We start from the raw sequence: 24,950 nt of genomic DNA, 5'->3' as shown, positions 1-24,950 counted from the left end.
AATGCTGCTATGGAAGACCAAGGCTCAACCCAACATTTTGCTGACCTTGAAAGATGGTGTGGAAAGCAAAAGCTTGTATTATAATTTTGTCTGTGTCTACTGCAAATCATGTTTTTTTAAATTAATTTCAGCCTAAGCTTTTCCAGCTCAGTATGTCTACCTTGTGTTGTTTCAGCAAGTGTATAGTGTAAATAGAGATATCGGATATGGGTCACTTTTAAAAGAAAATTCGATATAGTCAACTAATCGGAAATGGGCAAGAATCACAATACAGTGAAAAATAGTAAGTACACATACTATAGAACACAGTGACACAGCAAAAGAGTTAACCTGGAAATTAGATATCTGTGTCAAAACATAAAACACTTGGATTACATGGACCATAAGATCAAAGAAAAAAGAAAGAAAAAATAAGCTGTTCATCATTTGTATATATGTTATTTCTCAGGAATCTGCAAAGGACATAAGATGCTCTCTAAACAGAATTGTGCTAAATGTTAAATATTCAAGGCACGGTAATATTGCATATTACATATGTTACATACTAAATCTGTGCAAAATGCATACTCAATGTACTAATTCTGTGTGCACTGCAAACATTATTTTGGATTTTTGGATTTAGTATGCTATGCATACTACATTGAGTATGCTTACAACATCGATTTAGAAATCATAATTCATTTATTTATTATATTATGTATTTATGCATTATAATCTGTATAGTATGAATACCAAGTAAATGTAGTATGCAACTAAATCCTTATAATATGCATCTAAATCAATGTAGGGTGCATCCATGTAGTATGCATTGTAAATATGCGTAGTTGTCATACTTGATCAATGTAGTATGCATTGTAAATATAGTACCAATATAATATCACTGTCATAATATCACGCCACTGACTATGCATATTAAACAGATTTAGTTTGAATTCAGTGATTCAGTGTGCAGAAATAATAAGCCTTGAATATGCAAATGAAAAAAACTTGAATAATTAACAGTTCCAACAGAAATAAACGTAACTAAGCCCAAGAGGCCTCAAATATGTGCTAGCGTCATGTAAATAATGACAAAAGGAAGTGGATGGCACAAAGAATACATAGAGGTACCCCCACCTCCATAAATGTAATTAAATATCTTGCTTCATACTTACAGTGTAAAAGGAGACACGAGACAGTAATGAACACATTAATCCAATCTTTATCAACCGGAAATGTTCAGATATCAAAGGCGAAACATGTTCCTTCATCTAATTATACAAAGCAGTGTCATATTAACATAACAAACCATTGCTGTATCACAGCACTTCTCACTATTATATCCCCGTGCAACCAAGCATCCAAAGAATAAAAAACGCTTGAGACTAATTTTAATTAAATACTACGCCTACTTCCACAAAACCTGCAAAGCCAAGAAATGAACTGCAGCCCTTATAATATTTAATATACTGTAGATTCAGAAATCAAAAACTGTATGCAAATGATGCTGACAAAATGTGAGATTTTAAGTCAATCTTATCAAACTTTGTGCATTTACATTTATGCACATAGGAGACACTGGTATTGTAGGTTTGAGACAAAGACCGTGTCTCAAAGTTCATTATTCAACAAGCAAAAATGAACAAATACAATCTAGCAGTCCTAATTATCGAACAATTTTGCACTTTAGATGTCACATGGAAAAATGTGAAATACAACCATTTAAGTCAAGACAAAAATGATTCAGCTTTAGCTTTAATATTTAATTTTTGAGGAGATCTATTTCAAAGCAATTATGCCTGCAGCAAAAAATATTCTAGAAGCTTCAAGGACCATAAACCGCTTGTGTGCCTTGACAGTAACTAATCATGTGAGAATACAGGTGAACATTTTTCTATAGGGCATCAATGGTCTTTCAAATGACTACTGAATATCCTATGTATTATAACATTTAAAGGGCCATGAAACACTAGATGTTTTCCTCAATGTTAACAGAGCACATTACTATCTTGATGAAAGAGAACGATAAAAATTTATATTTCAGGGTTTGAAATCAATTAACTATTTGTCTATAGTAATAGAAATCATTATATTTTGTGTGTGAAATTTTCTTAAAGGGTAACTTCAGTGATTTAGCATTAAGCTTTGTATCAGTAGAAACCCGGTAGTATATTTGAATTATGGTATTCAAATTCACAGCAGGGAAAATCCCCCCCCCCCCCCCCCCCCCCCCCTCATGTCCCCCTGAGACGAGAGAATTATGCATTTTATTTCTGGACAAAAATCCTCTGATGACGCAAATACCATCATTTTGCATCATCGGAGGATTTTTGGCCAGAGGCTAGAGACTACAGGAGCTAGTTCCACATGTTAAAGTAGGGTTGAGCTGGCCGTTGCCATCTTGGCAGCGCGTCACTCACGGATAACAGAAAATGGGCTGGGTGGAGCTGAAGTGACATGATGACTAACAGACAGCAGATAAATGGCTATCCACCAATCACTCGAAGTGGCCACGCCCTTAATTATGCAGAAATTTAAGGCTTTATATGATGTAAACAAATGAGTTATAAAAAAAAAAATCACCCCCCTCACAGTTGTCATGAAGGACAAAATTAGCTGTATAGACCAAAACCACAATTTGTACCAGGCTGTAAACATGTTTTCTTCTGCTGTAAAGTTGGGCATTTTAAAATGGAGCTCAATGAGATTCTGCTCCCTTCTGGAGCCTGTCTCTAGCGGCCAGTTGATGAATTGCAGTTTATGTCACTTCCATATTGGCTTGAAGAGAAACTGCGGGAGGTTGCCGCTTGGTTTAAACTTTTCAATGAATTCCTATGAAAGTTTAGCTTCTATATGCGATCTGATAACGCGCCAGACTGGACACTAGAGCTGCAACTAACGATTATTTTTTCTGTCGACTAATCTAACGATTATTTTTTCGATTAGTCGACTAATCTAACGATTATTTTTCTGGATTAATCTTATGATTCTTTTTTTACTGATTATTGTATTTCAAAGAGGGTAGTGAATTTGTATATTATTTTAACATGAAATCAATGAATGATGACAATATTAATTGTATTTCAGGAAGGGTAGTGTACATAGTATGCCATTTTATAATGAAATATATGAACACAAGAAGCTTTTTAAACATAATATATAATGATACTATTCATCATAAAATGTATACAGAGTAGGCCTAATTAGGAAAAGTTGTTTACTATAGTAGTTGAGTATGATTTACTTATTGATTTGTGTCAATAGTAAACGAAAATGCACTTGTATTTATCTGCAAAAGGTTCACATACTGGAGCTTTCAGCATAGTTTTAATATAGTATAACTAGTCGTCTATTTTGAAGATACATGTCAGTGTTTCCCCTACCATTGTTCAGGGGGGGCGCCCCGCCCTCCCAAAACGACCCCCCGCCCCCCCTGAATGAGTGGCATAAAATATTTGTCATTACGGAATTGCTCGATGGTTCAGTGCCAGCGTGAAAGACACTCCCAGAGCTGCATCTTCACGGAAACTGATTATTTGCGCATTTTTAAGCCTTGCCAATTTAAATATTCAAGCCAAGCGCTCATAGACGAGAAAGTCTCTCAGTTTGATACTCGCGAAGGGCAGCAACACAACACACACACACACACACACACGGCCACGCGTCTCACAGCGCGCGAATATTCACACAAAATTATATCAAAATGCCTGTCTTGTTGAGTATCATCGTAAACATAGTCGGTTAGGTCTTTTAAATCACCGTAAACATGAAATTTGCCAGTCACCGCCAGCATTTATGGTCAAGTTTGTAAGTTTTAATGGTCCACAGAATATCTAAACATGCAATATATCAAAAGAAAGAACAGACCCACTGTTTTATTCCAGCTTCATATATTATTTTTTTAATAAACACTTGACTGTTGCAAGTGTTACAATCATCGTTTTTGTAAAAGACTAACGTTACGTCTGAACGATGAACAAAACACAGATGTTGTAGATCGAGTCCATCAACACCCCAAAGCTTCAGTCCTATAACTCGTCCTGGGTTGACAGTTCATTCAATAACATTGGGCAGTTGTGATGTATATGCTGTTTAATGGTGATGATCGCGTTATTTTGCATATGCATCTGCTTATGATATCTCACGTTGCTTCTTCGGCAGTGTGTTGATCAGGAGATTCTGTTCTCGTGCAGGAAATGCGCTACAGCGCCCCCTACCGTATAACAGTGAACACACGGAAAGCCGGAAAATATCGTCATTGGCTATATAAATATTGAGATAACAAAAGACAAAAAAAAAAACCACTCACTGCTCTTGACTGAATAACTTTTAATAAGGATTAATCTGTATTTTTATGCAGTGACATATAATTTTATGCAGACTATGCAGTGATATTTTACATTTGATTACTATTTTTGTACCTGACAATCTAGTTTAGACCTACATGAAAATAACTGTTTATTTCATTTGTATATGTTTGTTCTGCTGTATTTATTTGTGCTTTTGCTCATAATTTGATTATTTGTTCTTATTTTATTACTGACGGTCTTTAACAATATAAAAAAAATATATGAGTTAGGATATTAGTTTTTAGAGTCATAACCTTATTTATTATGCTTATATGGCTCAAAAACTATACTAAGCCTATTTTACCAACCTCTGTTGTGTTGTAAATAGTTGTGTGATGTATAAAAAAATGTTGTTTATATTTATTTACCAAATTAATTAATTTATTGTCTATGGCAACACCGAGTATCCGTAACACTCTCGCTCCGCGACACTAGTAGTTTCGGGAGGCCCCCCAAAAACCCACCCATTCATTACTCAAAACTAGCCCAAAACAAGCCCAATCGCGTTTCGGGGAGGTTCTCTGGTAAACATCGCGTTCGGGGGGTTAAATATGTGTGGTTTTTTTGCAGGGCTGCCTGCTAAAATTCTCATTCCCGGGGCTAAATATCACATAGTTGGGATCGCTTCAACCCGCTGGCATGAGACACAGCCCGCGGCAACAGTGTAGAAGTAGCCCAATTCCGCGGAAAAAACTGGGACTTGGCAACACTGACTGCAGTGTGAAAACTCCCGCTCTCCACGCGCACAGCTCCTGCTCTGCCACCGCGCACAGTGTGAAACCGGCGTTACAGAGCGAACAAAGCACAGTTTTTTTCGGCTTCTGTTTAAAGTACTCCCACACTTTTGAATGTCGCGGTCTGGCTTTATATGATAAATGATCATTTTCACTATGCCCGGGAGCAGAAGCTGCCATTATTCTAGATCTTCTGTTCCATTCTAGAACGTAAATAATGTGCCGCCGACGCGTCGACGCATTTCACTACGTATTTTCGTAGTCGACGTCATCGACGACGTCGACGCGTCGTTGCAGCCCTACTGGACACACGCCATGAATGACAGCCGTGCTTACCTCAGCTCATTAGATGAACGGAGGTCTTAAATTGACAGTGCAGTAGTGAACACGCCGTCCTTAAAGGGACAGTTCACCTCTAAAATTCTAGTCATTATTCTCACTCTAATATTGTTCCAAACCTGTATTCCTTTCTTGTGACAGAATTTTCATTTTTGAATGAACTATCCCTTTAATGTTAATACAACAACAAAAGACAAGGAGAAAATCACTCATTGCTCTTGACTGAAAAACTAATACAGTAGCTTTAATAAGAATCAATGTATATTTTATAGTGTAGTCTATGTAGCGTTTTATTATTACATTTATTCATTCAATTTCATACTTAAATGCAGCTGTACAGCTCTGATTTGCCAGTGTACATCTTTATATAGGGTATATTTATTTTATATTATACTATACACTAGGAATGTGTACAAGGTTTTTTTTTAAGTAAAGTTTTAAGTTTAAGTAAGGTTTTTCAATTCTTTTAGGTAAAATAAAGAAAGAGTATTGCAATAAAAAATAGTCTTTTTTCTCCTTAACCTCTTACTGTTCCTATCGCCTAATAATAGAATAACAAAAAACTGATGTGACAAGCCATCAGAACCGAACCGAACCGAAAACCGTGGTTAAAAACTGAGGTATGTATTGAACCGTGGACTAACTGTATTGTTGCATCCCTAATTACTATGAATATCAATACGACGTTGGGGTGGAGCCGCGGTTGGCAAGAGATAACCAATAGCCGTGGCTTTGGGAGTGGCCTCGTAGGGGAGCGAAGCAAGTGCATTCTGGGAGTGAGACAAAAATAAATTTTCTCAGTCTAGAAGGAACCAAATTCAAAAATAATTTCACATTTCTACTACATAAATGACACAGTTTAAATACACATTCATCTTCCCAGCGCTGAAGTGCCCCTTTAACATTAACATTCTAATATAGCAAAAGTCCAAATCAATTGTATTTCTTGGCCCTTGACTTCTAAAAAGGAAGGCAGTCAGTAATATTCGATTACACACCGGTATATGGGTGTTTGTCATGATATTTCACATTTTGTTGTCTAGACAGGCATCCAAAGACATTTAAATTTTTATCAGCAATAGAGATATTAAAGATAAGCAGTGCGGCTTCAATGGTAAATGTGGTCATATCTTATTACGACCACAGAAGGGACTTAATTATAATGCACTTGGGCTAACCCTGATCTCTGACATTATGCTGCTATATTTCACCTGTAACTCCCACTCTCAGTGGACCACTCTCTCCCAGTCTGCTGCCTCTAGTGGTGTAAACATGGCATTACAAAAGCATCTACCCAAAGATCACAACTGAACCTTCCAGAATCCTGGGCAACGCATCCCTTCAAGTTGGCAGGATCACGGACAGATTGGTAAGGACTCAGGCACGGAATAAATATAGCCCGTGTCTGAAGGTACTTACTGATACGTGTGACTTCACCTTCTCTTGCCTTTTCCTATTAGGAAACAAGACAAAATGCATGCTCTCTGCTGTATTGGAATCTGGGCCAGGCCGTGTGTAAGCCATATGGATGTGATACATAAGATCTTACACACACAGCAAGATCAGCTAAGAGACATAAATGTACTGTGGGGTAATTAATATGTTCTATAAAGCAGCTCTACTTCAGATACCATCTTTTTAAAGTAAAAGACTACAAAGCACCAATGCAGCTACTAAGTGATGCACTATAGGCCATTTCTAAGAGTTAAAGAAACAATATAAGGCTTTTGACGCATCTGTATTTGCTTTTATTAAAGGCTATGTTTAGAGTAGTATCTTACTGTAACTTTTTCTGCAGTATGCATACTGTGCACAGAAAACAAAATGTATGCATGGTATACCAACATGAACTACGCTAAAATGTGTAGTATATTCCACAATTCAATGCACCAAACATTTCCGGTGATGAATGAACAGCAAGTTTGTGCCTCACGAGTCACATCCTTTTCTAACCTCTTTAATCTAACTAAGACATTTAAGAGATTTCTGCACAAAATGTAATTTAAAATGTAACAAAAATCTAAATAAAATAAGGATAAATGGATGCCTCTCGCCAAATTAAATATGCACGTAATAAGGTCACATATTTGTGACAACAAAATAGCGTACTACTGTATGATAGGGGTGGGAATCACAGGGTACCTCACAATTTGATACGATACACGATACATGGCTAACAATACCGATAATATCACGATACAGCAATTCTACGCTAATCAATATATTGCTAGACAATCATATAATGATCCATCATGATATCTGTCTAACTATGAAAACAAAATGCCCATGAAAAGGTTAAAGGGATAATTCACCCAAAAATTTAAATTATCTCATAATTGACTCACCCTCAAGCCATCCTAGGTGTATTTTATAGTTATACTATATATTTTATGATATACATCCATCCATTAAATATGGATATTTTTCTTCCACAAACCCATCAATTAACTTCCGAAGGTCTTTATTAACCCCCCGGAGCCGTGTGGATTACTGTTATAATGGATGGATGCACTTATTTTGGGCTTCAAATTTTGGGCTGTCATTCACTGCCATTATAATGCTTGGATTAGCCAGGACATTTTTTATATACTGTAACTCTGATTGTATTCGTCTGAAATAAAAATGTCATATACACCTGGGATGGCTCGAGGGCGAGTAAATTATGGGGTAATTAAAATTTTTGGTTGAACTATTCCTTTAAGTGCAGGCTTTCCAGACTTTGGACTTAAGCGTGGTTGGGGCATCTATTATTTTACTCACACTGTTGTCCGCCATCCCGTTAAAAAACTTGTTTGCTTAGGCTAGTTAACTTATGTTCAAGTTTCCCTCATTCATGTGTTGAGCGCCACCTCGAGGAGCCATGAAGTAGCGGCGCTGAGAGCAGGGAAATCTATTTAGAGCGCCTTATTTTATTAATTAAAATATCGATATTTGGCGCCAGCGTATCGATTCTCGTATATCACACAGAGAAGGACAACGATATATTGCCCAATCAATATTTTGCCCCACCCCTAAATGTTGCAAAATAAAAATATTTTAATTATATAGCATGCAGTATACTGTGTAGTATGCATGTATATTCCATTTGAAACACAGCTAGTTTCTCTGTCTCACACTGTGGACACTTGACATCATTTTTCTCTGGACCTTCACCTCAGGGAGGTGTAAAAATCACAACACAACTGTTTGTCCACCAACAGCTGAAATCTCACAAGGCCATGAAATGTCCAAAACACTTTCAGGCTTCAGCAAAACTGACACATTTCAGGAGCACAATGACACCCAACAGAACAAGGGTCCTTGTGACATGAAGTGCCATTTTTAATAGCAAACACTGCTCCACATTGACTTCTGGAGGGATCAATCTACTTTGTAAATCCATTTTATAAATCGTGAATGAATTCATCCATGTATGTTTCTTTTTTTCTTAATTAGGGCTGGGCGATATATCGCATGACATTGTTAAGCGCATCTCGTCAGTAAAGCCGGTTCCTTGATTAGTAGTAAATCGCCATCACCTGCTTTCGGATGGAGCGGTATTTACTACACAGAGCCGTAGTTCACTGACAAGCGGAGCCATATCACATTAATTATCGCAGGCGATACGTCCGTGATAATTAATGGGATATGGCTCCGCTTGTCAGATATATCGCCCAGCCCTACTTTTAATCTCACAATGTTTAAACAAAATGTCTTAATGGTGCAGTGTGTAATATTTATGAGGATCTATTGACAGAAATGCAATATAATATACATAACTATGTTTTCAGTGGTGTATAAAGACCTTACATAATGTTTTTATTACCTTAGAATAAACCATCTACATACACTGCGGGTCCCCTTACAGTGAAGTCACTATTTCGCGCCGCCATGTTTCTACAGTAGCCCTAAACGGACAATCTGCTCTACAGAGCGCTAGCTACTCTCTGCTCTCTCTGACGACGGCATCTTTGTCCTGTGTCGGCCACCGTAGCTTCTCTGTGTGCTTCGAAAGGGTCGGGTGAGCGTTGGGCGGTTGCAATTCGCAACCTCACCACTAGATGCTGGTAAAATTTACACAGTGCACCTTTAACTCAAACTTCCAGTGAAAACAGCAAACTTCTCTGTGAAGACATATGCTAGACGTCTCCAAACATTTTGTCCATTTAAAGGGATATTTCACCCAAATTAAAATTCTGTCATCATTTAGTCACCTTCAAGTTGTTCCAAACTTGTTATGAATTTCTGCCCTCAGCAGAACACAAAAGATGATATTTTGAAGAATGTCAGTAACCAAACAGTTCATGGTGCCTATTGACTTCCATAGTATTTTTCCATACAATGGAAGTCAATGGGGTCCATCAACTGTTTGGTTACCCATATTCTTCAAAATATCTTCTTTTGTGTTCAGCAGAAGAAAGAAATTCATTCCGGTTTGGAACAACTTGAGGGTGAGCAAATTATGACAGAATATACACTTTTGAGGGAACTATCCCTTTAAATCCACAATCTACTAACATTATTTTTTAGTGCAATGCCAACATCTCAAATTCCAATCAACAACCGATGCCAGGAACCAAGTCCCCCCCCCCCCCCTTTTTTTTCAGATAATCTATTACACCCGGATGTGTATCTCACTACAGAACTTTTCTCTTGCTACTTCCGTTTAATCGCAAAATTGTCAGAATATATTGCAATTTGGATAGCAAGAATAGCAAGCTTGACTCACAACGTGTTTTATTTTTATTGATTTCCTCTTGTCGAATTTGAATTCTGAACATTTCTAAATTAAACAGCAAAAGTATAATCATATAATATTCCTCGCTCTCTGTTTTTGCTTGTGTGCCAATTGTTTACCCTTCTGCATGCCAATGGTTGCACACACGTGCACTGGTTTATGCCTGCAGCTGCACAATTTTCAGTAAAGCTCATAAAAACATTTGTATCGTGAATTACAGTAAAGTCACATGATATTAGGCCCTAGGAAACAAATATTAACATCTGCATTTTGAGTCTTTAAATGAAATTCCCCCTACAAAAATGTCTGAATGTATGATTATTAAAGTTCAAGGCTTGCAGAAAAATAAAATACTCAGAGTGAGTCCTTAACTGCTTATTAAACACAACGCTATTTCAATCAAATCAAAAAAGCAACAGTGTCATCAAACACGTCCCGACTTCAATTTACCAGACCCCGTGTAATCTCAAGAGGTCACTGACAGCCTTGACAAATGCTTCATCAGATGTCCCACTGAAGATTAAAAAGCCAACCCTCAAGGACAGTCCTCAGAGTGATCTTTAGACTCCTCCAGTATCTTTTTTTCGCTCTCAGTGTCACTGCTTGTGTCTCGGCATCTCGGTTCTGTTAATTGGCGCTACACTGACATTCTACCACCGCCGGCCACATATCTCTGCCCGATCGCATAGTTAGGCGAACACGTTGATAAATGCTAAGCTGACAGGTTTTATGAGCCTTGGTGAGCAGACGTGAGATAAGTCACCACCCTGGTCTCTGCTGATCTTCGCTGCTAACCTGAGTCACGTGTACCTCTGCTCTCGTGTAAACCCAAAATCTGCATGCATGTGACCATACATCATCGCATGCAAATTTGTGGAAGGTAAGGTAAGTAGGCAGCCAGAGGGCTCAGAGCAGCAGAGCTCCCATAATGCACTTCAGCTCCACCATAAAAAAAACTGTAATGAGAATGGGCGGCAAAGGCAGGTGCAGACATTGCGCTCACGTTCTGCCAAAGTTCACGCTTACCGCATCGATATGTGCATTCACTAGGTGGTGTAATACGCCGATGACAGATGGAGGGAACGCAACAAACAATGGAGCGGCATCTGAATACATAAAGCAATCAGGTCTGCTTTGATGCAGCATCAGTCAAAAACGACGCTCTAAATCGATCAAACAGGATGTTCCCTGAGGACCGAGGGGCTACTTAAACAATAATCTCAGTCATGACCCCCCCCCCCCCCCTCGTCCACCCCACCAGACGAGTATCTTCCTTAAACACAATCTGTGAACGACCAGTTCTAGCTGACTGGTTAACACAATGAGTCAGTGATATGTGTGAAGGTGTGTGCGTATTCCCTTCACTAGGGAAAAAAGAGGAAGGAGCAAGCAGGATGCTTTTTTTCATACCTTGCGTCTGCGGTCTCTCGATCGGTTCCTCTTCTTGTTCTTCTCCTCCTCCTTCTCTCGCAGCTCTTGGGCTGCGAGCTCCTGTAGGTCCTTGTTCTTGCGGAGCTGCTTAGCGGCTTGCGCCATGGTGCCGCTGCAACAAGCGGTGCTACGCCTGTGAAGGAGGCTGTCCCTGCGGCGGCCAGTGCGGGAGAGGCGGTGGCGCTGTGCGCGCCTGCGAGGAGTAAGCGCCCTACACGGCTCTAGACGGCCAGTTCCCTCAGCAGCGCGCCACAAAAGAGATGATGCTGCTGCTTGCCTGACTGCTTGCTCCTCATCCAAGCGAGATCCTTCCCATCCCCCCTCCCTTCTTCTCTCTCTCTCTCTCTCTCTCTCGCCACACACCAGTCAGTCACGCAGTCCAAGGCTCAACAGTGTAGGGATACTGCAGCAGCTCGATTTTTCTCCCTCAGTCTCTCTCTTTCTCACTCACAGTCTCCCATTTTTCTCAGCCATGATACCGCCAACTGTTTACCACACGTCTGTTGGTATTGTCTTTTTTGTGCAGATCTGCAGTATGTAGAGGGGAAAAAAAATCAGTGCACAAGTTTACAAATGTATTATTTCGTTCCACTTAGACTGAAAGAAGAATCCCATCTTTGTTTGATCATAGCTATATTTGCCTTTCGTACCACCTTCTGCAGCAGGTTTCTAGTTTACTTGTGTAATGCATTTATTTTCTGGTTTAATAAGGCAGGTTCCCCTCTGATTGCCAAGGGTTTTGAGCAATAACATCTTACCTCATAAAAACTGCATGTACGGTCTGTCTCTCTCTCATCAGACTGTGGTTTTCCATGAGAACGGGTTCATGCATTGTTGTTTATGCAGTAATTCGGTCCATTTACATCTGCATAGTATGGGAGAAAGACAGCGTGAGGGTGCGTATATGACAAAGAGAGAGAGAGAGAGATGAACAGTCACTCGTTTATTGCACCGAGATACATACCAGGCAGCCACTTTATGTCAGGGAAAACCATATGGAACAATCTGGATGCTTCCCAGAGCTCACGTTATTCTTCTCTTGTATTTTGTAATTCATGACAAATGATCATATGTCACTAGTGAACAAGTGGGATACAGTGTGCTAGTTATTGTTACAATTCCGTGCAAAATGTGGGATTGCGGAATTACAGTTATGTAAAAAAGAGCCAGTGCATTACAATTCAGAGCCCATCTGAAGTGAAATGCAGGCGCAAGCGTTTGCCTCTGAGAATGATGGCTGAGTCATGTGACCTCAGACGGATCAGTCATATTTCTTTATGCTTGTCATGACACTAGGCTGTACGTTATCCTTCATCTGCTTGATTTCCCTTCCTCTAATCAAAATGATCCACAGATTTCCTTCGGGAAGGGGGAAAACTTTGTGATTACAGCGACAGTCTATGATTCGTTTATGATTACGTTCTTATATATGGTGTACTGAAATGGTATCAAATATTTGGACATCTGGTAATTAGGTTGGTTTTAGATGCTTTAAGGCACCTTTGAGTTGAAATAACATACAAATCAGTTTATTAATCCTAAATATACATAATAAGAGAATAGATATTTTGCCAGGGGTGCTTTATAAAGCATAATTTGGGTTGGGAAATGGACCAATCAGTGTTGGCATATTTTCCCCAGAATTCGGAGTGATTAGTCAGATGGCATTTACAGCTCAGATAATTGGCTCATAAACAACTGCATCTAGAAAAGTGTGCATTAGCAAAGTTGGCAGATTTTAAAGTGCAGCTCGCACTGATGAATTGGAAAGTTAACAGATAACTAAGTTTCATACCGTGTTACACACCTCATGGGTTTCTGTTGTGCTGGCCCATATGGAAGTTGTATTTTGACATACAGACACCTAATGATGAGAACTGCATTGTATAGTTATCATTTTTTCAGTCATATATAATTGGGTTTATTCCAGTAAAGCATGGGTGTCCAATCCTGCTCCTAGAGTATCTCTGTCCTACAGAGTTCAGTTCCAACCCCAATTAAACACACCTGAACCAACTAATCAAGGTTGGTACTACGCATACTACAAACCTCCAGACAGGTGTGTTGAGATAAGCTGGAGCTATATTCTGCCGGGCAGTGGACCTCCAGTACCGAGTTTGGACACCCCTGCTGAAGTGTCAAATAACACGTTACGGTTTACGGACTACGGAGTAAAGCTACTGTCTAGTATGCTAGTAGTAGCTAATATGGCTGCCCCCATGAGGCCACCTGCTGCATGTAAAATAATTATGTTCGAGGCCTCTGGTGACTGCTGTCTTTATCTCATTCATACAAGTGTTTATCATTTAAAAACAAAATGTCAGTAGTCCTATTAATTTCTTTGAGTAAAACTTAGTAGTTAGGCCTATACAAAATACAGCGTGCACCTTTAAAATGATAGTTCACCGAAAAATGAAAATTCTGTCATCATACTCCATAGATATGCAAGTTATGCGTATATGATTTACTCACCCTCAAGTTGTTCCAAACATGTATGAATTTAATTCTTTCTTTTGTTGAACACAAATTGCATCCTTGAAAATATCTTCTTTTTGAGCATGACTAAATAACGACCGAATTTTCAGTTTTTTCCGCTCTTTTCAGCATAATCTCTGGTGTGCTCGTGCTCAGTCTGAAGTAAAATTTGTAAGTAATAAAATCACAATTTGACATTAATTACAGAGTCTACGTAAGGATTTAAAATATAAACCTATACTACGATAAATTAAGGTCGTGTGGTGATGTACAAAGAAATTGGCAGAAATTGTTATCTATACGCGTCACTTTGACGTTTAAAAATGAATAACAGGCCTACCAGACAACTTAGCCTAGTTACTTTAGTTTTAATAGTAATAACGTTACTCACATAACGCATTCACCACTGCATAGACGCTGTTTTAATTTCCACAACAGTCTTTTTTTTTTCCACAAGTCTTTTAACAGGGAAACACGTTCATACTTTGCATTTCGTCAGTGGTTTGCCAATGGCAGATCTCGCCATCTAGTGGACTCTCGACAACACTGCAGGGTTTCAGTTACTCCCACAATCGATCGATGAGGACATAATGAGGACATTTCCACACACGCTTGTAACACACATTTCATTGTTTAGGTTTAAATGAACTAAAATAATAGGAAACTATATGTGTATGTACATGTGAAATGGAGTGAAATATGGCTGGTTTGCTGAAATGCATGTAGGCCCACTAGCCTATTTAAATGCTATAAGTAGGCCTACTATAATTTGTGTATGCTAACCTATCCTATAACCTACAACAGTATTATTTTGGTGAGGATTCATTCTAGTTTAAAATGGTAGAAGATTTTATAATACAATTCCCTGGTTGCTGGAAGATTAAGCAAACATAGTGTCAACTCCACTCAAATTCATTCACTTGTTTCTGATGTGCAAGTTATGCAAGTTTATTTTACATCTTACAGTACATCTAAAATCATGTCGTGGGAAATTTGGTCAAAACATGACACATGCAGTCATCTTTGGTCATTTAAATCCATGAAAAGACTTTTCTATCCAGTGTTGCAGGTTATTCAGTGTTTGACCACTGTGGCGTAGTCAGTTCCTGATTCAAACTTCACTGCAAGAGCAAAGTTTTCACCAGCACCTGAATGATTCACTGTGGCGTACAATAGCTCACCCTCTACTATCTGTGAAAAAAATTTAAACGTTTTATGTTGAAATGCAGCATAAAAATGCATATTTTTTCACAAGTATGTCCATAACAACTCACAACTGCAGAGAAATGCATTTCGACAGATATTGTTACAAATCATTCAAAGTAAATGTATAGGTTATGACTTTCTCCAGTGTTGTTTTGATGCTTCTTTCTGTAGTAATACTTAATTATATGAATTGGGTACATACCTCTGTTTCCTCTACATGCAATTTAACACCAGAATTTTCACTTTGGTTTTGTTCATACCCTAAAGAAAGAAAGAAAACTTGACTGAAGACACGGTAATAAAAATGATCTTTGATTGTCCTACTGTCTGGTTGTTGGCTATAAAACACCTATATATCTACAACATTTGGTGTAAATTATTTTTAGATGGCCTACGCAGGGGCGCAGCTAAGGGGGGAAAGTTAGGACGATTCTAAGGGCCCACACACTTTTGGGGCCCTCAGAGATTCGGTTTTATCAGTAGTAACAGTACTAGTAGTAATATATTATAATTGTATAATCTACCAAAGAGCTACAAATATTAAAAAAATGATGCCGCATTTCCGGCAAAATCCAGCAAAACGCTCCACTCATGAACCGCTCACGCTCACCCGTTCGCTCATATCCCACTCCGACATGAAAATTCTCTGTGCTATAATTGTTGCAGCCATTAAGGTATTTATTTGTATGTTTATGTTTAAATATTATAATGTTGTTTTTTTATGTCTATGTTGTCAATCTGTCAATCTATGTCGATTATGAAAAGTGAACAGCGTGAGATAGGACACATCATAAGATGAATGGAGTTGATCAGACATGATTGTGACCACTTCATTAAGTTTTGTTTTCTATAAATTGTATCTTAAGTTGAATCAATGTTTCATCAGCCAATTGGGGCATTCTGGGTTGAGCGAGCAGAGCTTAATTTGTCAGTATTATTAAATTGCAGACAAAGATTTTGGATAGCTAGGTTGGTATGGTAGAGGGCCCAACATCAAATTCTTTCATAGGGCCCAAAATTGCTAGCGGCGCCCCTGGGCCTACGCATAACCAAAAGTAAACAACAGAACATGATGTTTGTGGTTTCTTACCTTGGTTTTTGGTCATGTAGAAAACACAAATGAATACGATGAAGATGAGCAAAGGGAGCAGAATCAGTGTCCCAAGTTTAACCAGAAAAACAAAGCGAAAAAGAGCTAAAGATGAAAACAAAAGGAAAACAAATCTTAAAACTGTTCCCCTATGTCCATCTTTTTAAAAGTATTTTGTTATATTAAAAAATGTTAAGATGCAATTTACAAAGCCTCCAGACTGTAATGGTGACATTTTGGCTCATTTTGCCATCAGGTTTGTTTTTACAGTGGATGATAATTGTTGTTCGGAGCTCTCCGCCAGCTTTTCCCTGCAACAGTTCTTCTCCACTGACAGCGAGCTTACAGCAACCACCAGTGGAATTTCGTTGGCCAATGTTTCTTGATTCAGCATAGAAAAAGCATTGTGGTATAGCCTGTTCCGAGTCACAGCATGTCAGTTCAGTCCTGCCACTGAAAGTCATCACGCCAAGACTAACAGAGATATCTGTATATAGGGGATGAATGATAAATATTTAAAAATAAATAAATAAACAATAAAATAGTGGGACGTGACCATATTATTACTTTGGCATACTGGGAGAATCATATAACTTCACTATCCTACACATTTCAGTGTGTTTTGCTGTTATATTAACAGTTTAAAGGAAAGTGGGTTTTCAATTGTTTTAAACAAGCATTTTAATTTTGCTACAGCCGGTTTCTGAAAAAGTTGATGAAATTTGAATCATCCTTACATAATAAACTGCATAATTCAACATGGAAACCAACAATTAAATAAACAATTATATAATTTATTAACACAAGATTAGCCACATACCTGCATTTGATAATTTGGCAATAAGACTCACTGAAAAATAAGCAGCTGAGTGTTAAGAGTGAGGCAACACAGATGTCAATCAGAAAAATACTCAATAGGCTACATATACAATTAATATGTACTTACAGAATACACACAGGTTTAACAGCTGGATCATAATTTTGTGTGTTCAAGCTGAAAAGCACCACCGGTTAAGACAATCAGGTCTTCATATAATATCTAGCATATCTATGTCATCATTAAAAAATAATAATAAACAAAATCATACAGACGAACAGGATGCACCATTGCTAGGTTTGCATACAGCTTTCTCGCCCTCAAACACTGTGAAGGTTCTCTGCATGACTGATTTCCCCAAGCCTATCATCTACGACCATCTAGCAATTCCACTTTTATTTAATTTACTTACTAAATATGACTATTATAGCATAATTTAGAATAGACCTTTTTGGGCTCAAGCAGAATGCAGGAAAATAAATAAAAAATGGTTGTGCTATATATGTGAAGACACGGACAAATACTGCAAATATGTAACTGTCCAGTATTATGCCATGGACCATTGAGCAAGTGAATAAAAAGGAAACAGATGGCAGATCTTCTTACTTGCAGGCTTGTGAATGTATTTCTAATGGTACCAGTCTTTGGGGAAAAGGGTTGCATTAATCAATCTGAGAGTTTTAAAAAGGGTTGTAAAAATTCTGTATACATAATACAGGCCTATATTAATGATATGAAACATAGCTGCTTTCAGAGCCAAAACAATCTTAAAAATGGAATTAGTGGATTTAAACTTAATCTGAAACTATCTACAAATAAAAACAACAAATTCTTTGTTTGGTAGATTTAGTTGTGCGTTTTATTAACATGTAGAACTGCAGTTAAAAGTTAAAATTCAGTCAGGTAGTTTATGTGACTCATACAAAGAAACGTTCACAAGGGAGAATCTTTGTGGATTTTGAGTGTAATACAAGTCACAGAAACAATTAAATACATAAAAGGTAAATTATATGATAAAAATATTTGTAAAAATTGTGCTTTAGGGGTACAACAGCTTGTCACTCGGACCTTACCCTTAATAGGGACAACTTTGTACCTAAAAGTTACATATTGGTACCCTTAAGGAACTATTATGGGCCTTTTTTGGTGTAAATAAAATACAAAGATATATGGAGTCCCACAAAAAAATATGTATATCTTGGGCACGATTTAACAATTTGTTTCCACAACTTACTAATACTGTATGTCAGCACGCTTTATTAATGCGCTCCCTAGTTTCAAGTAAAATTGTGCACATGATATAAATATTTGTTGCATCATTTTACTAAATCGTGGCCAAGTTGTAATAATTTGTTCCCTTGTTTTAGTTCAATTAAAACAAGGGAACAAATTAGTACAACGTGGACATACTAAATCGTGGCCAAGTTGTAATAATTTGTTCCCTTGTTTTAGTTCAATTAAAACGAGAGAACAAATTAGTACAACGTGGACACAATTTACTAAATCGAGGGAATGAATTAAGTCGTGGGAACAAATTCTTAATTTGTGGCCACAATATATTTTTGTCCGAAAGTCATGTGTGGGGCTCCGTAAAAGACGTCCCAGTGTCAAGCTGTTTATTTGCACTTTTTCTTCTTCTGAGAGTGTTAAAACTCTAAAAAATAAATGTTGGTCAATCATGATAAAACAATGAAACAGAAGCTGTAAAAATCAGTAATGTCCATTAGTCTGAGGTTCCCGATGTGGCTGTGTTCGTGTCTGGAATTGTGTTGAGATCTAAACCAGACAGGGCATCGTCAAGCGGGCCAGAGGGCGAGTCCTCTTTGGCTAACAGGTTATTCTTGCGGAGCTGACAGGCTTGCTGGTAGGGAGGCCGAATCGGAGGCTGGGTGGGCGGTAAATACTGATACTCTTTACTAGAATCAAGCTGTATGAGAATAAAGCAAAACATGCATATCATCAGACTGGTCTCATGGTCAGGTCACACATGTGTGATTTGAAAGAAGCTGATCAGCACCTGAAGTGGATAAGTTCTGTCTGAATCAAAGGCACTAAGATCTCCACAAGCAAGGAAAGGAACTATTATTCGGTTTGGTCCTTCTAACTGGTTAAAGTCGACATCTGGATGGAAAAAAATATGCATTTAAATTGTAAGGAGGAACACATGGGCAAATACATAGACATTTACACAATAAAGTGAGCACAAATGCCATGTATATGTGAGCACAAGATCATTTGAAAGCACTACTTTTATAGAGTATTGGAGCAAGTTACCATAAGAGTGATCCAGTAAAGGGTTGGACATGTTGGGTACATAACCCTCAGGTGGAGAGTAATTCTGACACACCACAAATGCCTCTGAAGAGCGAAAACACAAAACAACATTGGTTCATGTCTAAAAAGGTATAATACTGCCAAAACTTTCCCTCTTTTCATGAAATTCTACTCTCACCTATGCTAGAGTTGCGGCTGCTGCGTGGTTTGGCACAGGTTACAGAGCTGAAGAAGATCTTGAGCTGGGAGTACAGCAGGGTCACATCTTTTCCCCTGAAGATCTATGTAGAAGCAACACATTGAAGTTCATGTGAGATTGAAATATAACATTGTATTGATCTCATAATCTTGCACTGACAACATGGATACAAAAGTATGAATGACAATGGGACAGCTTACTTTAGCAACAAAGTTGCCACCTGGTTTGAGAACATGTGTGGTGATATTGAGAGCCTGTCAATATGAAAACAGAAAACCTAACATAAGGTCCAGCAAGATCAGTCTAGGAGTCACATGGTAAACAATAAAATCAAACATAAAATTATATTTACTATAAGTGTTGTTTTCACAATTCCATTTCCAATACCAGTAAAATTTCACGGTTTTCTCTACCAATTTCAGGAGCATACCATAGCAAAAACTATTAGAATGATTATTTTACTATTTTATTTATCTATTTGAAAACAAATTAAAGGAGTTAATACTATTAATAAGTAAATAATACATTCAAATATTAGCATTTTCTTTATTGGGCATTGTGTTCACACACTCAACAATGCTCAAAACTTTAATAAACAAGTTGTAAATAGGAACTTTTGATACTCTTCACAAAGTGAAGACACTTTTGAAAACACTATTTATTGTATAAAAAGTAATAATAAAATAGCACTTTACTTTAAGGATCCATTTATTATCAGTTATCAGTTAACGTGAACAATAAAAAATACTTCTAAAGCATTTATTAATATTAGCTAAATGTTAATTTCAACATTTATTAATACATTAAAAAAAAAAAGTTGTATCTGTTAAATATTATTTAATTGGCCTGAGCTAACATGGACAGTGAAAAGTTGTATTTATATTAACAAAGGTTATTAAATTACTGTAGTGTACAAATGTATTGGTCATTGTAAGTTATTGTGAGTTAATCCATTAACTAACGTTAACTAATGGGTCCTATTGAAAAGTTTTACTAAAATAATAATAATAAAAGGCAAAGTATAGCAATACATACCGCCAACAGGAGCTGTGCCTGAATGTACTCATCAACATCATGAAGCCCTGTAACTATAAAGACAACAGACGAAAAACCTTCAATTTAAGACTCAGCTAAATCGCAAATAGTCTAGACCAGCTAGAAAGGGACATCATATGTTCAATACAAGAAAAGTTTATTTCTCACCATCAGGGGCGCCATCACAAACCACTAAGTCTGCAGACTGTCCTTCAAAATGTCGAATAATCTCCTGTGCTGTAGAAATCTATGGCACAATCATATAATTGGTATGGTGGAATATCTACTTTCCTTGACTCAAAAAGAACTACTAAAGCAATCAAAATATTCACAGATTTAAAAAAAATATTCTATAATGTGTAATAATGCTATAATTATACATTATAGAATAAAATGCTATGACTTGCAAATAATATGGATACTTTTCACAGACATTTCCAAAATGTAACATTTATAACACGTTTTTTTAACTTGCTATTACATTAAAGAAAATTGCTTAAAGAGGACCTATTATGCACTTTTTAACAAAGTCTTGATGCTTGAATTTTCAAAAACACCTTATTTTCACTTATTTAACATTGTTGAAGCCCCTCCTTCCAAAAAGCGCAATGTGTGCTCTGATTGGTCAGCTGGATCAGTGTGTTGTGATTGATCAACCACTTCAAGCGAATTTCAGAAATGGCACGCCCCTTCCCATAACCGCAAGCTTCAACACAATACCAACACAACTCAATACCAACGAAAACTGCAGAACAACTTCTTACTTAAACAGCAACATTACACCCTAAAGAAAGTTGAAAATAAATAAAGTTGAACACGTAAAAAAGTAAAATAGGTCCTCTTTAAAAGTGCTGAGGGAGTGAAGGTAAATTTGACATCTTTCTCTTTTATGATCAACATAATCTCTCAATATTTTTTTTATTCCTCTTTTGGAAAGTCATAGAAACACTATTGTGGATTTTCCCTTTTGCTATTCGTGCAAATTGGAATGCAAAACATGATATTTGTTGTAGAATCCATTTTACACTAACACTGTAGAAGTTTACCCAACTATGACAACTTCCGCCTCGGAGAACCCCAGAAATGTGAAATGGGTCTATTCCATTGTTTTCTCTCCAGCATGATGCCTGGATAACATAGGCTACGTTCACACTGCGAGCCTTAGTGCCCAATTCGATTCATTGCCATCACGCAGCAGCTGTCATACGGAAGTAAACACAGAGGACATTAAAGTAAGCGATTACATGTTTATTCATAGCGTGATCTGCCGCAGAAGCAAGCGAGTTTATGCACAGGCAATATAATAAAACTAAAAAAAAGAGAGCAGAGTTTTTAAACATTTATGATACGATCCTACATGTACACTGTAATACTTATGATCTCTGACACACTGTCCTTCCACTGACTACCTTTCGAAGTCTTGATAACTTTGGGTACGTAAAATCTTTGAAGTGACTCCCTTGAGCACAGAATTGTGACGAAAGTTGCTCTAGAGTGACGTAAAACTCTCATGAATTCCGATTTGACTGTTCAGACTGAGGTCGCATTGCTAACAATTATTCGTTTTTTTCCCCCCACACCAGCTAGATCGTCTTGTCTTGTCATTAAAGGGTTACTTCAGTGATTTAGCATTAAGCTTTGTATTTAAACTGGGTCATTTATGTAGTAGAAATGTGAAATTATTTTTGAATTTGGTGCCTTCTAGACTGAGAAAAGACAGAAAATGTATTTTTGTCTCATGTGGATGAAAGACAACAACTCCCAGAATGCACTTGCTTCGCTGCCCTAAGAGGCCACTCCGTACACCGTCGTTTTGATCTTCATGGTAATACAGTCATTTAGTTCAGTTAGAGAATAAACACTACAATTAAAAACTGAACGCGTGTTTTCAATAAAGTGTGAGTGAACCGAACGAAAGTCACGTCACAGACGCAGCAGTGTCAGATTTCATTCCTCACGAAGAGCTGAGCAGAGCTGAGGTAACGTTAAGCGCCAGTCTGGCACGTTTTCAGATCGCATATGGAAGCTAAACTATCACAGGAATTCATTGAAAAGTTGAAACACTCACTTTGCTCTGCACCGCGCTCCATTATTATGATTGTGGTCGTCTGTGTCTACATTCTGTGCCTGAGATCTTTCCCCTATGGGTGGGTTGATAACATGCGGAACAGCTCTATCTAGTGGCTGTAGTCTTTGCCTCTGGCCAAAAAATCCTCCGATGATGCAAAATGACGATATTTGCATCCTCGGAGGAATTTTTCCAAAAATAAAATGCATAATTATCTCGTCTCAGGGGGATATGAGGGGGGAAAGTACCATAATTTGAATATACTACTGGGTTTCTACTGATACAAAGCCTAATGCTAAACCACTGAAGTTACCCTTTAATGTAGTGCCAATTTACATATATGAATATTCTTTTTAAGCATATTGTATTTTTTATACACAGTGAAAATAGCCTGCATTTGACCGAAATTACAAAATCGGCAGAAAGCCATCTGGATGGCATCGTGAATGTTTATGGTTGTTAGTGAATGGGACGCTAACGTTACATACTGTATCATTTTGATTTTAATACGATTTTCCCAATAAATAGGCACGAATAAACCTGGGGTCCATGATTCCTGTTCATTCCGACCACAAAGCATTTGAATGCAACAAGCTTGTAATCACGACTTCTGAAGTGGGAATTATGACATTTCCGATAGCACTTGAAGGCAGCATTAGTTTTGCTCATACCAAGACCACAGTGCTGTTATTTTTATATTGAATTGAAGTTTAACTGTCCTGCTACTGCACCTTGGTTATGTCTCCTTGAATTTGTGTGACACCTGGCAAAGGAGCCATGGCTTGTAGATCAACTGCCACAATCTTGACCTCTTCACTCTTGTCTTTTCCACTGAAACAAGACAGAAAAGAGTTGAAGTGGCAAATAAAGCAACACAATGTTCACTGAATAGTATATGTATCTGTTGTTTACACTTTATCATGCACTACAGACAGAGTGCATTTGCATTTAACCGACCGGAGTTTGCGGCTCAGGACTTGACTCCAGCTCCCAGGTGCGGCACACAGGTCCACAGCATGACTAACACCTGCGGGCAGGACATCCACAGTCATTTGGATATAAAAGCCTACTTTGATGTTGTCTATGTAGGCAGTTCACAAGCTTTTAAGACATAGCCTGTGACTCATCCACTATCCAATGCAGACTGAAGCAAAATTAAGATCTTGCCTTTAAAAAGGTTGAACTCCTCATCCAGTTGCAGGAGTTTGAAGGCACTTCTCGCTCTCCAGCCCTCTTCCTTCGCCAGCCTGTAGTATATATCTCGTTTGTCTTTAGAGGAACGCCCCATTGTACCTTCACTCACTTATTCTGTAGACAAATAACGACACAATTTTACTAAACCAGACAAGTTAAACAATGAATATTACAGTAGAACAGACACTTTGAATGCAACTGCGAATACGTTTTTATTGTTTTTTTTCTATTGATCCCTTAAACCTAAATTAAAGTGACCTAACTCACTATTCTTCCTCAAAAGCTTATTGATAGTTGTTAACGAATATTAACGCTAGCAGTTATACACAAAACCATAATGTCCATGAATGAAATATCATGAAAGTGTAAGAAAATCTAATTCCAAAAAATAAACTTACATATGATTACAGCTGAAAGTGCGATACCTGTTTTTGCCGCAACGTGACGCTTCTTCTTTTTCTTCTTCTCCTCACATTGTTGCAGTCAGATAAACAAGACAGAACACCGACACCCACTGGAGATGAGGTACTATTACACATTATGTTTAAATTAATCGTGGTGCTTGTAGTTTGTTTATGTCCATAAACACGAATTATAACCATATAGTAGGCTATGTGACAGGCGGATTGTGAACTTTCCATGGTAATCACAATTTCTACCAAAAGACCTAGATGATATAGCCTACTTACAGTTATTGTTGATTGGCCAGCACCTCTTTTACTGTCTATGGTCAACACTGAACAAAGAAGGAAAGAAAATCTGAGAAAAAGCCAGTTTAACAGTCACAATATCTTGTGAATATTGGTAAATATTGTAAAAAATTAAAGACTGTATAGATAAACTACTTTTTTTTTAAACAACATACTGCAGTAGGCCTATACTCACACATTTTTGAGCAGACATCAAACATTCAATTTCAAATACTGAACATTATACAATTATGCATACAATAATAATTTTAAAAAACTGTAAAAAAGGAAAATAGAATATAGCAAAAAAAATTCTGAATAAGAGGTACAGTAGCATATAAAAACACTTTGCAA

General features: G+C 37.6%; 3 protein-coding genes across 7 annotated transcripts in view; all 3 read right to left on the bottom strand.

The window, feature by feature from the left end:
• ank1b (ankyrin 1, erythrocytic b) overlaps positions 1 to 11,654 on the bottom strand; it is a gene marked incomplete at its 5' end in the record, with an annotated part of 95,545 nt that extends 83,891 nt beyond the window's left edge. Inside the window, one exon of the mRNA XM_079834940.1 lies at positions 11,529 to 11,654. Coding sequence (XP_079691066.1) covers positions 11,529 to 11,654 — 126 coding nt within the window. The remainder of the gene's footprint in view (positions 1 to 11,528) is intronic.
• Positions 11,655 to 14,950: 3,296 nt separating this feature from the next.
• LOC307137363 (uncharacterized protein) lies at positions 14,951 to 17,451 on the bottom strand. The gene is made up of 7 exons (XM_079834978.1): positions 17,409 to 17,451; positions 17,267 to 17,314; positions 17,141 to 17,170; positions 16,529 to 16,807; positions 16,321 to 16,425; positions 15,433 to 15,491; positions 14,951 to 15,215 (listed from the first exon to the last, which is right to left on the bottom strand). The coding sequence occupies exons 2-7, from the start codon at positions 17,295 to 17,297 to the stop codon at positions 15,099 to 15,101; spliced, it is 621 nt and encodes a 206-aa protein (XP_079691104.1). The 5' UTR covers positions 17,298 to 17,314; positions 17,409 to 17,451; the 3' UTR covers positions 14,951 to 15,098.
• Positions 17,452 to 17,975: 524 nt separating this feature from the next.
• ftsj1 (FtsJ RNA 2'-O-methyltransferase 1) lies at positions 17,976 to 24,403 on the bottom strand. 5 transcript variants are annotated; one of them, XR_013817879.1, is made up of 12 exons: positions 24,333 to 24,393; positions 23,881 to 24,021; positions 23,671 to 23,740; positions 23,445 to 23,544; positions 20,814 to 20,892; positions 20,646 to 20,698; positions 19,811 to 19,864; positions 19,590 to 19,692; positions 19,412 to 19,495; positions 19,155 to 19,258; positions 18,548 to 19,064; positions 17,977 to 18,461 (listed from the first exon to the last, which is right to left on the bottom strand). XR_013817879.1 is itself a non-coding variant. In XM_079834679.1 (11 exons), the coding sequence occupies exons 2-11, from the start codon at positions 23,999 to 24,001 to the stop codon at positions 18,861 to 18,863; spliced, it is 972 nt and encodes a 323-aa protein (XP_079690805.1). In that variant the 5' UTR covers positions 24,002 to 24,021; positions 24,333 to 24,403; the 3' UTR covers positions 17,976 to 18,860. The 5 variants fall into 5 exon arrangements, 2 of the variants coding, with proteins under 2 accessions (XP_079690805.1, XP_079690806.1); XR_013817880.1 differs by having other exon boundaries at positions 17,977 to 18,546; positions 18,631 to 19,064; XR_013817881.1 differs by having other exon boundaries at positions 24,306 to 24,376.
• Positions 24,404 to 24,950: the final 547 nt, after the last annotated feature.

The sequence above is a fragment of the Gobio gobio genome, assembly GCF_949357685.1.
Source record: "Gobio gobio genome assembly, chromosome: 14".
NCBI classification, from domain to species: domain Eukaryota; kingdom Metazoa; phylum Chordata; class Actinopteri; order Cypriniformes; family Gobionidae; genus Gobio; species Gobio gobio.
The sequence above is the reverse complement of the archived record's forward strand: the minus strand, read 5'-3'. Positions and strand labels throughout refer to the sequence as shown.